Here is a 17,882-nt window from a genome sequence, read left to right on the forward strand (position 1 = left end):
CATCTTGGTATATGGGTTCTTGGATTCCACCTCTGGTTTGTTCCCCTATTAAACCTATTCTGTTTTAGAGAGGCAGAGTCTCTCAGCTGCAAAGATGGGCAGAGGTTCACCAATCTGAAAAACTGCTTCAAAACATTGTGAAGCAATTTCAAAAAAATGTTGCTTAACGTAAAAGTGAAGACTTTGGATACCATCAATGCACTATCAATGCTGAACAGTATATAGAGGTTTTAGAACAACATATACTCCCATCCAGACAACATCTCTTTCAGGAAAGGCCTTGCATATTTCAGCAAGACAATGCTAAACCACATACTGCATCCATCACAACAGCATAGCTTCACTGAAGAAGAGTCCAGGTGCTAAACTGGCTAGAATCTAGAATACTACATCAGACAAGAATAGGACAATATTCCTCTCCCAAAACTCCAGCAATTGGTCTCCTCACTTCCCAGACATTTACAGACTGTTGTTAAAAGAAGAGGTGATGCTACACAATGGTAGACATGGCACTGTCCCTTGCTGCCTTCAAGTTCTAAATGAGTTAATGTTTTTCATGAAACGGTAAAATGTCTCACTTTCAATGTCTGATATGTGCTCTCTATTCTGTTGTGAATAAAATGTGGGTCCATGAGATTTGCAAATAATTGCATTCTGTTTTTATTTACATTTATTTACATTTTACACAGCACCCAACGTTTTTGGAATTGGAATTTTGGGTTGTAATATTGCATCCCTGTGTTTAATACATGAATGAGAAAATACATAATTGCCAATGTTGTTTTATGTGGAGTTCTCTGTATGTATTGATAGGACTTAAATGAAGATCTGATTTCACTTTGGGATGAACCTCTGCAGAAATCTGCATAGTGCTACAGGGTTCACAAACTTTTAAGCAGTACTAAACTTTAAACTCTTTAAACAATCTGGATGATTACAGATATAGATGTGATCACTTTTAGAATCATTTTTAAGACAACAACAAAGGAACTGGTAAAGAAGTTGGAGCATTTAGGTACCAAAGTGTCTATATCCACCATTAAAAGAGTCCATCACCATGGCCTGAAAGGCTGTCACACAAAGACATTATTTTACTCCATAAAAATCATACTTTTAAATTCAAACCCAATAAATGATCAATATGAATGAGGTGTTTCCCAAAACGTCAAGAACTCTAATAGCAGGGGTGAAAAAAAGTGCAGAGTTAAAAAGTTATCTTTATAGTCTTATGCAAAAGTTTGAACATGCCTAGTCAAATGACATGTTTTGTTGATTTTCTAAGTGAAGTTATCACATACTTTGCTGGGAACACATTAAATATGACACTTTTCTGGAAATTTTAGTGCATAAGTTCTGTTTATTTTATGAGTTCAACATATTGGGAAGACAAAATATTAAATAAATTTGTGTCATAACTTTTACACTGGCCTAATTTTATGTTCCCCCTCCCCCCCCAATATGTTAAAGTTAGCAAATAAACAGTTACTCAGATATTATTATCACCTAATAGCTTAGTTAAATGTAAGATGTTACATAAGATATTATGCAAACAGTTCAACAGTGAACATGAACACTAATATTGATGTCTGGTGTCTATATGAACTAATAAAAAAGGATCAGAGAGAAAAGTGCAAAAGAGTGCATGCTGATCTATTTTGCACTTTGTAGTTTTAGACTTCAAAACAGCTGCTCTGCTTAATTGCTCTTCATAGTAATTTATTTTTTATGAAAACCCTTATAACAATATGAGGTGGGTCTTCCTAAATATGCTAATTAATATCTGGTTTAAATCTGTGTAGATAGTGCATGGAAATTAATTAAAATATTGCAGCAAATAGTGCAACGGAAGCCTGTGAGTGGGTTATTTAACATATTTTATTTTTTATCCCATTTTTTTATTAACTGGAGCAAAAGAAACTCAACACTAAACACTGCAATGAAGCAAAGAAGCGGAAATTATATTTAGAAATATTAACAGTGCATTTAAGCAGGTGTATGAATAATTTGGCAGGGTATGAATAATTTAGCGTGGAGAGAAACGAAACTGGGTCTTAATGTTTATTTATTAGTTTACAATCTTTAGTTTTACTCTCCTTAATATGGACGGCAAAACGTGCCAATAAAGTAAATAAATAAACCCGACACAGTCTTCGGTTCACCATATTATTTTTTTCGGCTTTTACATCCATTTTAGCAACCTGGGCTACATTCAACCCCGACAAAACGTAGCAAAACGTTTATTTAAACAGAAACGGTGGTGCGTTGAACACTGTTGTATTACGGAAGCATTGCAACTATGGCAGCTGAGAAGGCCATTCTTGGCATCATTCTAGTGTATTCTATTTTTAAAAACCTTTGAACTAAAATATTTGTGACAAACCTGTCTTCTAATGTATTCAGGTGTTGTGTACACCAAGCTGCAGCAGTTGCATTTGTAGAGGACTCTATTAGAACCCATTGTGTGCGCTGCCTTTTTAATATGGGAGGTATATACACATCCCTGCTGGTTGGGTAACACCTCTGACACACCCATCAAACGAGAGAAAACATATCTCAAAGGCCATTTCACACCGTTTCTACAAAACATGTTGTTCAACCCGGAAGCCTTAGCAAACGGTGCACAACGTTTTGAGATTGAATGTACCCCTGTTATGTTTTATAGCCTTGCAAGCCAACCTCGACCAATAGTTTGTTAGAATTACGTTACTGTTACTAACCTCATTGGCACGGACAGGAGGAAGAAATACATAAATAAATAAATGGTGAAATAAAAAAAAAATCTGAATAAATAGAATGTGAATGTATTTATTACAGTTATTTTATTTATATTATTTATTACTGTTCCTACTAATATGTGTATATTTACTATTTATGTCTCATGATTATTTAATTATTAATTTTGCTGTTCTGCTGCTCATTTATGTATGAATTTGTTTCCGTTTTATATGTTAGTTGACTAATTAATTAATGGTCCAAATGTATTTTTTTGAAACTGCGCAAGTCCTGCGCAGCGTTGGCGCGCGCACGGTCTTTGGAACGATGACGTAAATTTCGCGGGCGTTTTTGCTGCTTCCTCTCATGCGTGCTGCTGGAAAGACGCAAATCAAGTCTAAAACTACAAGGACTGAAGGTTGTTGCAGTTTTTCTTGGCGGATAAAAGGGATGAATAAAGAAGAAAACCAAGAAACCCCTTCGTGTAACGGGTGAGTTAACCTAATGAAGTTTTCTTGGTGCGGGCTGCAGAAAACTGTAGAGACGCTTTTACTAGACACAGCTCACACTTTTAATAAAATGTTACATTGAAATAGTGAACAGTAAGAGCTTAGCTACTAGGAAAGCTATATGTGAGTTCTGTGTTGATAATACAGCTAACGCTACAGCGTGTACTACTAACAGAAATATACCACATCAGAATTAACGTAGTAAGTTAGCTAACTAAATTTCAAAAATAAGAAATTTCTTTAACAAAGCAAGAATGCGACTACCTGTGTGCTGGGGCAATGTCTACGTATTATTTGGTAGTAACATAAGTAGATTGTGAATTATAAGGTTTCTCTGCAAGACCATTAAACGCCTTGAATGTGGGTTATTGTAAGCGTAGGGTGAAATGATGGCCTTCACAACATTTGGATGTTACCCATAATCGTTTTGTGCTGCAGGACCCTATTCACTTCTTGAACTAACGTGAGCGCCATCTAGCGGAAATTAAAACTCAAAGAAATTCAGAGAATGCTCTGCACGGACTCTATTTATTTTACTTGTTTTTCTTGTATTTTTTTGTTTGTGTAGTTATATCTAATACAAACAGTCATTATTCATGTTACTCGAGCTTTTTCCAACCTCTCTTTATGTGTTAGAATCAAACAGACATAAAGTTTTTCTTACTTTGCCTTAAAGATTGATATATGAAAATGACCCCTGTATTGGCTGTTCTGCATTAATTGACTGTCCTGTATTGGGCTTCACTCTAGAAGCAGAAGTTGAAACACTCCATTTGACTTTAGCTAAACTGCTGTAAACTGAATAGGTGGATCTATGCAGATGTGTTTGTCTTTTTGCATTTTGGTGTCTCTACACGGACTGTATAGACTGTGTGGTGAATGGTACATTTTGGAATTTTAACAATGATTACTTACATTGCAGTCTTACTTAACTAGTCAGTGTTGATTCACAGTCTGCCGTTCAGTTTCTGTCTGTTATGCACACCACAAGAGGAACCTAATTAATGTAGCGGGGAGTCCATGTATTAGTCGTATTTTAATTAAAGATTGTCGGTGTAAGGAATTAAAGGTATTGAAGTGTTAAAGGGTGAGATGTAGATCTATTACATGATCACACAAACGCACACACGTGTTTTAGGGAGATAACACTCGTCTGTGTGTTCTACAGTTCACTGTAGTGGTGAGAGCAGAGGCTTTCTCCACTCTCAAAGATTATTAATATCTTTCTCTTTTTGCTTTCGCTCTCTCAAACTTTTCTTTCTTTCTTTCTTTCGTCCCTGTTTGTTCCCCTCTCTCTCTCTCTCTCTCTCTCTCTCTCTCTCTCTCTCTCTCTCTCTGGAACACATGGCTTTCTGACAGTTGTATTTTGTTCTGCTATACACTCAGTGGAGGTTAGAGATGTTTGAGTGACAGCTATTTCTGAATGTTCTCCATCTAATAATGACTGCTTTACCTGACCTCTCTGCCTGCAGGAAGCACAGTGAGGGCCAGATGAAGAAGAGACAGGACTACCTGGAGTGGCCTGAATATTTTATGGCCGTTGCCTTCCTGTCTGCTCAAAGAAGCAAAGATCCGAGCTCTCAGGTACCAGAGCTGGCTGTGAAAGCCTAGCCTCCCAGGTCCATCACTGTTTTCCTTTCTCATCCTTTTCTGTTCTGACTGCTAACTGACACACTGTGCAGGATCAGTGTGTGTAAGATATCTTGGCACAGATGGCTGGGGAACTGTATCACAGATTTTGAGATTTTGCATTCTTCCAAAAAATAAAAGCCATAGTTTGGACATAAATCAAAGGTACACAACTTAACCCCTTCCTCTAAATACACTTCAGTTGTAGAACTTTTGTGTTTTTTAGTTTTTTTTTAGGATATTCTTTTGACCTGCATTCAATATTTGATGTTCTATCTTATTGTTGTAAATATACGCTATTTCCAAATATTTTGCCTGCAGTGGAGCATGTATACCGCCGTGTTACATCACTGTTCCTTTTAACGGCACTTAATAAATGTTAGGGCACTAATGACACCAATTGATCCACTTTTGAAAACAGAATTTTTTTATACAGGTCTTCAGCTGTGCGACCATATAGGCTCCTCGTTTTCTTATTTTGCATTTAATAACAGACCACGCGTTTTCAGTAGGAGACAGGCCGGACAGTCTAGCACCTGCGCACTCCGATTACGCAGACATGCTGTTGTAACCTGCAGAATGTGGACTGCCGTTGTCATGTTGGCCAACCCTTGGACAAAAAGATGGCATCTAAAAGGCAGAGTGGTACCTTCTTTGACCCAGAGACTGTGACGTCCATTGTTTCCATCAACAGTCTAAAAGGTTGACTCTTCAGAAGATTATATACAAAATGGGTTAGGATTATATATAAATGGACAAAAATTTCCACATCAGTCCAAAGAGGTTGGCAGCGTTTCTGGACATCATTGACATGGCATAGTACAGTCTTAACTTGCATTTGAATATAACAAGTTTTTGAAAAAAATAACGTCTGACGTGTGATGTAAAAATATTTTAGTCTCTCTAATAAAGGCCATTGTTTGTATTTGTAGTGCTGGCCCAGTGGCATTTTTTTCCAGAAGTAATTAATTTTTAAGATGAACTAATGTAAATTCTGCTGTGTAGGTTGGTGCCTGTATTGTGAATCAAGAGAATAAGATTGTGGGTATCGGCTATAACGGAATGCCCAATGGCTGTGATGATGATCTCCTGCCCTGGTCTCGCTCTGCTGTTGACAAACTGGACACCAAATACCCATATGGTGAGTGACACCTTAACATTTGCTTATGTGTGTGATCTGATTTAGTTTAGTTTAGCTGTCGCCTCACAGCAACACTGTGCACTGTTAAGCAACACTGGAAATCTGCTTAGTGTTTATGAACAAAATTAGCCCTATTAATGTGAAGTATCCTAATGTGTTTGTCATTACACGTTTGTGTAAGTTGAGTCAAGACGTTTTCTATAACAAGTTCTAGAAATCAGTCCTACACACAAGGAAGGGTAAACGCTAACCATTTGAGGGTTATTTCTGACATGGCAGAAATATTGGTTGCTTGTCTTGCAGTTTGAGCACTCTCACAAACTGATTTTTTGAGGTACATGCAAAACACACAAACATGCACAACCATTGCCCTCAAAAAAGCTGACATTTTATGCGATGACAAGTTCAACTCGTAATTGTGAAAATTTGATACAATGATTGTTGTTATTTTATTTTTTCCCCACTTAAAAGGTTTTTCTGCTTTTGCTGTGACCATTTTTACACACATTAGCAGAGCTGCTGTAGCATGCTTTCTTAGCATTTTGCTTAGTATTCTGGCATGCAGTGTCATTTGTTGTTTTGCCTCAAACAGCTTTCTATGGAAATTGTCCATAGACAGAGCTGTCTGAAGTGGCTGCATTTTACGTGCAGTTTGAGCACCCATGTTGCAGCCTGTTAGTTGGACTGAGCATTTTTAATACAGTGTGAGAATATGAATCATAAGCATTGGCCTACATGGGCCATTCTACCAAATTAGTTGAAATTGCAGTCCCACAGCATTTAAAAAAATTGTGTTCAGACTTTTGTTATTTAAAAGGATTATGATTTGTTTAAACCCAAGGGAATACTTGTGATAGTAAAAACCTAAGTACATACAAAATCATCATCTATAAGATGTCAGAAGGTGGCTGTCCCTAACTGTCCGTAAGTTGACTTTTTTGTTTTTTTGATTTCTTTTAAAGTGAAGTTGAATGATTTTGATTAATCATGAGCTTAATTTTTAAATCAAAAAAGTTCATGCAAAAAAAGCGGTACCATTTTTTTCATGACTGTACTGAAACAGTTTTAGTCTGTAGGCAGAGCTTTATTTTAGCCACACCCCACATTTTAAAGCAGGAAGTGAGACTGCATTCCCTAATGGCCACATTTTGAATCTTAAAATCATTATGTAAGTAAGTAAGTAAAGTTTATTTATACAGCGCTTTTTACAACAGGTGTTGTCACAAATCAGCTTTACAAGGAAATCAGCATTACAAAAAGAAATCCGGGTCCAAGCCCCCATGAGCAAGCCAGTGGCGACAGTGGCAAGGAAAAACTCCCTAAGAGAAATAGGAAGAAACCTTGAGAGGAACCAAGACTCAGAAGGGGAACCCATCCTCCTCTGGTCGACACCGGATAGTAAACATTGTTAGTATAAAGTATTATAGTACAAAAACAGGGAAAGAGGTGGAGCAAACAATTAATTTGAATAGTTTAGTTCATGCAGCAGCAGCAGCATCAGTGGGGTCAGGTTGTGAGGGTGAGGTTTGCACGGCGAACAGTGGCACCCGATCAAGGCAGAAGAGGCAGCAGCATCAGAACGCACAGGATGGGCAGCTGTTCAACTTGGCAAAGGAAAGAATGGAAAAACACACAGAGTCAGTTCTGCAATGGGTGATTGATTTGATTAGTTTAAATGATTGATTAGTTCAAATGAATAATTTAGATTAGTTCATGTAGCAACAGCAGCAGTATCAGTGGGGTCAGGTTGTGAGGGTGAGGTTTGCACGGCGTTGTACAGCAGTAGGCTCAATGTTGGTAAGCCAGTCCAGAGGGCTGGCGAGCAGGGGCACCCAATCAAGGCAGAAGAGGCAGCAGCATCAGAACGCACAGGATGGGCAGCTGTTCAACTCGGCGAAGAAAAGAAAGGAAAACACACAGAGAGTCAGTTCTGTAATGGGTGACCGATCACAAATTACAGTGTTAGCAGAGACTCTGGCAGGTATAGAACTGACAGGGAAAACTAATTACCAAAGGCTTGACTATACAAGTAAGTTTTTAGCTTAGACTTAAACACTGAGACTGTGTCTGAGTCCCGAACATTAAAGACTATTCCAAAGCTGGGGGGCTTTGTATGAGAAACCTCTCCCCCCCTAATGTAACTTTATTAATTCTAGGTACTAATAGTAAGCCAACACCTTGTGATCTAAGTAGACGTGATGGTTCATAGTGAAAGAGAAGCTCACTCAGGTACTGAGGGGCGAGTCCGTTTAGTGCTTTGTAAGTCAGTAAGAGAATTTTATAATCAATCCGAAATTTAACTGGTAACCAGTGTAAGGTTGATAAAACTGGGCTGATATGGTCGAACTTTCTGGTTCTTGTAAGGACTCTGGCTGCAGTGTTCTGGACCAACTGAAGCTTGTTAAGGCTTTTGCTGGGACATCCAGCCAGCAGGGCATTACAGTAGTCTAGCCTTGAAGTAATAAATGCATGAACTAACTTTTCTGCATCCTGTAGAGAGAATGCATTTCTTAATTTAGCAATATTGCGGAGATGCAGGAAGGCTGTTCTAGTAATATTAATTATATGTGCGTCGAAGGACAGATCAGGGTCTATAATGACACCAAGGCTTTTTACAGATGAGCTTGATGCAACTGAGAAATTGTTAAGTTTAAGTGTAAAATCAGACAGTTTGTTTCTAGCTGCTTTTGGACCAAGAAGCAGAACCTCTGTTTTATCTGAGTTTAGAAGGAGAAAGTTACTCGACATCCAGTCCTTTATGTCTTTTATACAGTCTTCAATCTTGCTAAGTTTAATTTTATCATCTGGGTCGCTTGCTAAATATAACTGAGTGTCATCGGCATAGCAGTGGAAATTTATGCCATGTTTACTGATAATGGTGCCTAGTGGTAGCATATATAATGTGAATAATACAGGTCCTAAAACAGAGCCTTGTGGAACACCATACTTTACTTTTGTGAGAACAGATGATTCACCGTTTATATTAACAAACTGATAGCGATCAGTGAGGTAGGACCTGAACCAGGAAAGAGCTATTCCTGTTACCCCTACAAGGTTTTCTAGTCTGTCTAGTAAGATAGCGTGGTCTATTGTGTCAAATGCCGCACTAAGATCGAGGAGGACTAACAAGGACACATGATCTTGGTCAGAAAATAATAATAATAGATCATTTACAATTTTTACTAGTGCTGTTTCTGTACTATGATGTGGCCTAAAACCAGATTGAAATTTTTTTGTGTATTTGATTCCCATGCAAATAGGAGCTTAATTGTTTTGCTACAACTTTTTCCAAGATCTTTGATATAAAGGGGAGATTCGAGATGGGTCTATAATTTGATAGTTCGCATGGATCGAGGTTCGCTTTCTTAATCAGCGGTCTAATTACTGCTAGTTTAAGAGATTTTGGGATGTACCCAAGGCTAAGAGAAGAGTTTATTATTGACAGAATAGGCTTGGTTATTTCTGGCAAAATTTCCTTGAGTAAACCTGTAGGAATCGGATCTAACATACAAGTAGATGATTTTGCGGAAGAGACTATTTTAACTAATTCATTTTCTTGGAGTAAGGTAAATGATTCCAGCCTCTCTGCAGGGATTATAATATTTTCAAGGTTGAGGCTGGCATTATGGGGAAGCAGGTTTGTAGAGTTTAATTGTATATTCTGAATTTTCTGCCTAATTTTTTTCAATTTTATCACTAAAGAAGTTCACTAACTGCTTTGTTCTCTGTTAGTTTAGAGATTGTGCTGAAAAGTAATCTAGGATTATTCTTATTGTTTTCTGTGAGAGAGGAGAGATAGGCTGAGCGTGCTGTAGCAAGTGCTCTTCTATAGTCTATAAGGCTCTCCTTCCAGGCGTACTAGAACACTTCTAGCTTAGTCAGGTGCCATTTTCGCTCAAGTTGTCTGGCGGTCTGTTTTAAAGCCCCAGTGTGGTCATTATACCAAGTTTTTTCTGCCTTACTATTTTACTTTTTAAGTCGGCCGCTTAAACGAGGGCTATGTGCATAGCTGTAGCCTGGGGATGTGGCTTCATTTAAACTGAAGTATTCATCGGGTCTAATCCACGTTTCTGTGAGGCACAGAGCATCAAAACCGTGATCGGTAAAAATTTCATTTACAACAACGGCTTTAGGAGTAAGGGATCTTATATTAAGCAGTCTTAGTTTTAGACCAAAGGTGCTGTCAGTGCAAACTGGTATAACTGGTCTGATATTAATCAAGTTACTGAAGCAAACTTTTCGAGGCTTTTTGATGCTTTGTTTTATTCGGGGAACAGACACAGTCTCTATCGGGAGAAACCCGATGTAACCTTAAGAATTTCCATTACAGATATGCATTTTCTGCAATTCAGTAAACTTTTTTTTTGTCTGAGCTGTTTTTGAATAATGCTCTAAATTAGCAAAAAAAAAATTCTACTAAAACTATCACTATCACTATTTGGTAAAGTTTTGGTGGTGTTATGATTGAACATTCAATTTTGTTACTACATAAAACAAATCATCATTTGTTTTAATAAAATAAATAGAATTAAGAGTCATATAGAGTCATTCAGAGCAAAAAGGTTTCAGTCTAAAGTCCAAGCCAGTTAAGTCACTCTGACTTTGAATCATGTTGATAGAGTGTTCATTATGTGGTGGTCATGGAATTTATGGAGGTAAAGAAGCTTATAACCCACCGATTAACTTGCATGACATATCACACTTGCCTTGAAGTAATCTCAAAGTCCAAACTCTGACACTGAACCAGTTCAGTACAATGACTACTATTTTGATGCCAGCTTAAAGTTTTACCCTGTCATGAGTTTGAATCCCAGTGCTCCCAGGGCTCTGATAAATAAAAGTTCTCCAGCAGCATAACAATGCCTGCTGCTTTGTCCTCTAACAACATAATATCCAAAAGCACTGGAGTTTAATTGACTTTAGAAAAAAAGCCATTTCATTTAAGTTTTGTCTCCATAGCACATGCCCTGCCTGTCATCTCTTGTGGTTGTTCTTAAAAAAGACTGTAAATGAGAGATGTTTAGAAGAGAGCATGGGGCGTATCAGCCATACAATTTTACACTTCCATAAATACAGATTTTTTTAATACAGGCGTGTGAGTGCCAAGATCTGCTGTTTTTGAACTGTGAAAGCGGCGATTCTGAGCATAGAGGGCGTTCTCCTTCAGCACCTTGTTAAAACTTCTTTCATTAAGAAAAGAGAGTAATCAAGTGCCTGACAAACTGCTGCTACTGGGAAGAATCTTCTTAAAGCTTAAATAATCTCCACACAGTGCTGCTTTGTCAGACACAGATGAAGCCTTAGCCTGAAGTTACTGGGATATTTAATGATGGAAAAGCATTGCTGTTCTGTTTAGTCCGAGTCTAGGTTTAATCCATGAAACTAGCCCATAATGTAAAGGTTCTGTAATTAAAGGGAACACCCAATTTACACCCAATTTTAAAGGGGTCATATCATATAGGCTGAAATGCTATTTGAAAGATAGCGAGCTTGATACTGAGCCTGCTTTGTTAGCTTTAATGTGCTACTATCTCTCGGCCATTTTTTTTTTTTCCAACTAGTGCTACAGAATAAGCTAGCTCACTAGAAACGAAAATGTTCCCTCAACTGTGAATTTCTATTCAGAAAGTCAGGATGGTGTTCTCAAATATTAGTTTTAGACTTTTAAATCTCATGTGTAAAACACAAGGCCTGCGGGCGATCAGGCCCACAACACAATCCTATCCGGCCCACAACACAATCCTATCAGGCCTGCAAAAGTGTTTTAATTTTCTGTTAATATTAGCTTCTTTCACAATGGACTGCACTACAGTCCCCTGTATGCACTGCAACAGAGCTCTGACTCTCCTACCCCAACAACAATCTATGGGACAACGGATACACCTAAGTTCTACATCAGTCGTATCACTAAAATGCATTTCAGCTGCAGTTCAACCAACATAAACACTTAACGTCAGCTCAGCAGCTCAGAAATTGAGCCCAAGTATTATTAAACTTGCAGCAAAGAAAGGATACCAGGAGTCTAGTTCAAGAAAATAGGAAGGACTGAGCTCCTGGGGACATTTGCATTTTGAATATTTCAAGCATTCATGTAATATTTCAAGGTCTACTACAAGTGCCCATACTTTACTGTTGAAGTTTTTGCATATTTTGTGTAAACAAAGGTCAGTTTGGTTTATAGCAAAACATTACTTCAAAATGAAATAAAACAATGTTTTCTGGTCCACAGATTTGTTGAGATTTTTTAATATGGCCCTTTTAGTGGTTGAGTTTAACATCCCAGTTTTAAATATTTGCTTTACAGCAGTCAACAGAAACAGTTGGTCAAATCTTTAACACTGCCCATAAAGTGGTCTGTTCTGAATAGGTAAATACGTCATGAACAGTAAAGTTAACACTTATGTCTTTAACGTTGGTTAGATAGCTTGTTGCTTATGTATTTTCATTGAGGCATCCATATTTTTTTTTTTTTTCTTGCTTTTTAGCTTGAATGCGCAGAGGTTGAAAATGACTCAGTCAAACTTTGATTTCCCACTTTTGTGCCAAGTTGAATGCAGCATTAGCTAGCAGCACAGTTCAGAGTGAATGTGCTGTGCTGATTAGCTGTCTTGCTGCACTTTTGTGTAAAACAGGAATTGCTCTTCATGCCTTTTAACTCCATTAGGTCTCTCCAGCGTTGGAAAGCCACATAGATGTTTGATTGTCTTCACTGGTCATACTTTTCTCTTTTCAGTGTTTGCTCTTTCATCTTATTCTTCTTGTTTTGTTTGACCGTGAAAGCTGCCATGCGCGGTAGAGGGTATGGTAGCTTTGGTCTTATTTCAGTTGAATGGTTTTGTGGAAAATCTAATTTATATAACTTTCCACTTACTTACCCCAGATGTAGTTGATTAGCCAAGACATTTTAGGTGAAATTTTTTTTTGCGGTAGGGGTAAAAATTGCTAACAAGTACAAGAAATCACGTCGCCCAAATCTTTTAAATAAATACAAATAAAACTTGAACATAACACAAAGTTTGTAGTATAAAATTCTATAAAAAAGGTTACAGATTTAAAAAAACTCTGTGTCCTTAATATAATGTCTTGGTTACACTAGAGAACACAAAACTGAAGAAATACTTTATAATTTGACTTAATATTTTAAAGTGGCAGTATTTCATATTAAACAAACTTTTATTGATTGTTCCATTGAAATGGAGTTAGAAACAGCATTTGTAAAATACATGGCAGGTGAAACATAAACTCCAGAAGGGTACAGTATTAGATACTCTTTTTGTACAGAGTATGAATTGATATGTGTAGAAACCAAATGAATATTCCATTGCATTTTACATCTAACCAAAAGGAAGGCTTCTGTTACTGCTTCAAGTGGAGTGAGAGGGAAGAGGATGTTCACATGACTTTGGAAAATCTCTGCAAAAAAGAAATTGAAGTGTAACTGAAAAATAAGAAAGCTGGAAATTAGGAAAATTTCAAATTTAAGAAACACATAAGGGTAAATAAGAGTAATTTTAATATACTAATTTTATATAACCTCTAAATGAGGCTTTATTCCTGCCACAGGCTGAACAAAATCACTAATACAGTTTTCTTCCTCTTGTTAATAAAAATGTGCTTAAAAAAACTGCTTTAAAAGATCTTTTCACTGTTCAGGCTACAGTGTTCTCATCCACACTTTGTAAAATACACAGGCTGTATCACATGCTCTTTGTGGGGTGAAGAAAGGACACTGTAGCTGGTTAAATCTAGACTTTAAGTGTAGGCTTTAAAAATAGCATATGTAGAAAAACATAGTTGAAAAGCATTAGTTACATTTACACAAGCAATAGTTCCAAATATTTTGGTGTTTTATAAACCTCTTATTTTGATCACCTATACAGTTTGACATGTTATCTTTTCCATGTTAGTTTAGTAACCCATATGCTTGTTTATGTTTGGCTTTTTAATAGTTTGCTATTTTTAAAAAAGTAATTATATCCCTGATGTCAAATCTTATTAGGCCCCACATAGGGCTGGGCGATAAAACGATAACGCTAAGTTTCGCGATATAACTTTTCCTCGATAGAGCGATAAGACAGGTTCGATAAATGTTCGTTATAATACACCATTCTCACACTTCCACGTTTTAGTGAAAGCCCTGGTGGCGTTTTCTACTGCAAGGAAAGCGACACTACTCTGCTGTCGCCAGGAGAGGGCGCACTTCCGAAATTTTCGACTTGATTAGAGAGGGAGGGGACAACGAGTAGGTTGCCAAATATACTTTAGCAACGGCTGAAACGCGGAGTTATACAGTCTCTGTTTGAGTGGAGCGACCGGCGATCTGTTCTCCTGTGACCGAGTGTGAGTGACGAGGTCAGTGATGTAACTGTACTGTCCTACAGCGAACTCACCTCTTTCCGTGCATCCTAACAACTTCAGCGGTGTTAAATCACGTCTACAGCGCCGTGTTACAGCGCCAACCCGTCATATTTTAGTTTTAGTGCGTTCTCGAGCAACGAAAGTGAAAGAAGTGGGTTCATGTTCGAAAGTAAACTGAGGAAGCTGTGAGGCATTGGAGAGCGGGAGAGCGCTGTCTTTCCAGGCTAGGTGTTTTTAGCTGCTGGCTAACTTGAAGCAGCGCTCCGGCACAAAACGGTGAATTGATGATACGGTAGATCAAACAAGACACAAAATCACCGCTTTCAGTTTAAACATGCCTAAAAGGAGGACTCTGTTTGGCTGGTGTGAGAGATTCACACTGCAGATAATGCTTTTACACAGCGAACGTCAGATATACTGCGGTTCACCCCTTAAACTACTATGATAGCATAGAGAAATCCAGCCGTCGCTAGCTGGTGTCTGAATACTGTGATATGCTCTGACATGGATGTGGTAAGAGTGACAGCAGTGACCTACCGAACCGAGTTGACGTTGTTGAGAAACTAAAGAGTTTAGCACTGTTGTTGGCCACTTGTTTAGCACTTGTAACGGGGTAGCCAAGTGCTTGTCACCAGACAGCTAAAAATAATCTGTTTTCTTTCTTAAATCATGACTATTGCAAAAATTGCAGCTGTGCTTTTCAAGCTGATAAAAACAGCTCAGAAACTTTCTCCCACTCTTCCATCACAGATTAGTGAAATGTTCCACTGTTTGCCGAGTGTTTGTCATGATCGGACCATAAGTGATAGTTTAAAACCACAATTAACCACCCAGGAGCAAAATCAGCCTTCAAACGTAAAAGAAATCATGATTTGACATTTATCGTGATATGTATCAATATCGAACGATATGAATTTTGTTTATCGTGATAACGTTTTTGGCCATATCGCCCAGCTCTAGCCCCACTTCATATTCATTAAAACATATTTAATATAGTATTTTCTGTGTGCAGCAGTATATTGGATGGTATTGGGGTGGAACGTTGTTCTAGAGCATTGTTTTTACCGGGCAAGCCCATGATGTCATACAGTTTGTCCAGTAGAATTGATCAAGCTACACCTGGCATCATCTTTAGCCTGGTACAGAGCAACTTTGCGTAAAAGCATATGCTGTCATAGTAAATGAGTGGAGCTTAAGATTAGCTTCGTTCATGGAACCAAAATATATGAAAATTAGCCAGGTTTATTGAGTTAGCTTTGTGGAACAAAGCTTGTCCTGATGGGCTGGATGTTGGTGGTCCACATCATTTATTTCTCCTGTTACAAAGCCTAGGGCAACCTCAGAGTAGATTTGTCCGCTGAGCATTAATTTTATTGACAGCTGCCAGAATCTGAGGACTATTTCTCTAATGATCACAAAAAATGTTCCGACTTAAAATCGAAGACCCCACCTTAAGTCTTACTCTGTTGGTGCAGTTGTCTTATATGACACCTCCCAGAATTATCAGACGTGCGTTTTGGGGGTTTTCAGCAGTTTTTGTTGCGTAGTGTCTGAGGCTGGTGTAATTCAGTGTTCAGCCACTAGAGGGTGACAGATGACCTTTTTTGATGTCTAAGTTTTCTAGAGTTCTTCTCTAAGGTGATATACAATTTTCCACTTTTCATGCACCAAACATGACTACTTTTATTAAACAAACACTTGAGCCAGCCCTTAGGTCAACTATATAAAGGAACATTTAATATGATGGGGAGGAGGGAATCCTCACCTATGCTTGTATAAGACATACCTTGTGAACATTTTTTTTTTTCTACTTGTGGGGTTTCTATAAAAGCAGCATCAGTTATCGCTAATTATTATAAATTTAACTGTGTAGTTATTTAACGTTATACAAAATTGACAAACATTTAATAATGTCTTGCATCTGATGTGTCTTGTGTCTGATGTGTTGTCATCAAGCATTTCAAATCCCAGTCTTCCAAACTTTAGGATTTGTTTCCCATATTCGAGTAAAAGAATGTTTAACAAGGAAAGTTCATAATTAGATGTATTCATTATTATAAAATAGCTGTGTAATTTAATAGCTGTCATGATTAGAAATAAAATGTTTTGTGCCTTAACAATGTAAGATTGTGCTATCAGAAGATGGAATTAAGTCCGATTCATTATCTAAGGCTACAGTATGAGTGTATCTAGTATAAGTTAAGTTTATGGAGGTGATGCAGAACGAGAGATATTTTAACATGAGTCTTTCAGGTGAACTCTACTCCACAGCTCACCCGGCAGCTTTTCTGTCAACTGCCAATGCTGATGTCTTCTAGACCGCCACGTTCTCCCTGTACAGCGTGCAATGTGAATTATTGATGACTCTGCCAAATCCACCCTTCATTCTGTACACTCGTCTGTTCCTGCATTCCTCGCTTCATTCTATACACTCATCCGCTCTCTCCCTGTTGCTCTTGCACTCTCGCTTGCTCATTTTTTTTTTTCTCTGTGCCTCTCTCTGTGTCTCTCTCTCTTTTGTTTCCTCTTTTCTTTCTCTCTGTCTCTCTGTCCTTATCTTTCTCTCTGTCTCTCTCTTTCTCTGTCTGTATTTCTCTGTCGCTCTCTCGTAGGATGTGTGTTGATGTTCAGGCACTGATGAGACTTTTCTTTTCAGTAATTAACATGGGGAGAGTGAAATGATTAGCCTGGGAAGTAAAGCCTGATGTTATGGAGAGCAGACATCCGTTCAGATGCATGTGTGTGTGTGTGTGTGTTTTCTTCCCCCCCTCTCATTACAAATGAGGAATTGATAGGAATGATGTTTTGATTATGAATAGCTAAAGACTGTGTGTGTGTGTGTGTGTGTGTGTGTGTGTGTGTGTGTGTGTGTGTGTAGTTTGTGATGTACATAAAATATATAATGTAACATATATAGTCCAAGGTTTCCCAAATCCCAGTTCTGGAGACCTCATGGCTTGTGTTATCCCTACTCTAATAAACCTGACCAAGCACACAAGCAGCTTGTGAATGAGTTAATCAGCTAAGTCAGGTGTGCTAAATGAGACCACACATGAGAATTTGCATAGTATGGGGTCTTTAGGACTGGGATAGACCAAAATTTTACTTTCTATATAGGCAAGATTAAGTGTGTTGGATTGGCTGTGCATATTTAACCTTCAAAGAACTTGTTACAAGGCCAGGGGATTTCACTCTTCGTCCCACTAATCAGTCAAGTTCCCGTGTGTTCCTTGACACAGTACATAGACTTTCAAACGCAGAATTTCTGTGTACCTTTTCCACCCCTGTTTGAAAGTTTGAAAGTACCCCTAGACATCACCAGACTGTGTTTTGGTCTCCCCCCCCCATTGTGATGTTCTCACAGGCCTTTACTGCAGCTGTCTTCAGTTCCTGCTTCTTCTTGTGGTGGTTTACTTTCCTTCAGTAAGTAAAATGTATGCTCAATTAAACTGAGGTCAGGTGATTGACTTGGCCATTGCAGAACATTCCACTTTTTGCCTTGAAGTCTTGGGTTGTTTTTGCGGTATGCTTCA

General features: G+C 38.0%; 1 protein-coding gene across 1 annotated transcript in view; it reads left to right on the forward strand.

Moving 5' to 3' along the window:
* The first annotated feature begins 3,096 nt into the window (after window positions 1–3,096).
* dctd (dCMP deaminase) overlaps window positions 3,097–17,882 on the forward strand; it is a 38,279-nt gene continuing 23,493 nt past the window's right edge. Inside the window, exons 1-3 of the mRNA XM_036574877.1 lie at window positions 3,097–3,203; window positions 4,694–4,805; window positions 5,856–5,991. Of these exons, the coding sequence (XP_036430770.1) occupies window positions 3,163–3,203; window positions 4,694–4,805; window positions 5,856–5,991 (289 nt within the window). The 5' untranslated portion in view covers window positions 3,097–3,162. The remainder of the gene's footprint in view (window positions 3,204–4,693; window positions 4,806–5,855; window positions 5,992–17,882) is intronic.

The sequence above is a fragment of the Colossoma macropomum genome, unplaced genomic scaffold, assembly GCF_904425465.1.
Source record: "Colossoma macropomum unplaced genomic scaffold, Colossoma_macropomum, whole genome shotgun sequence".
Taxonomy (NCBI): domain Eukaryota; kingdom Metazoa; phylum Chordata; class Actinopteri; order Characiformes; family Serrasalmidae; genus Colossoma; species Colossoma macropomum.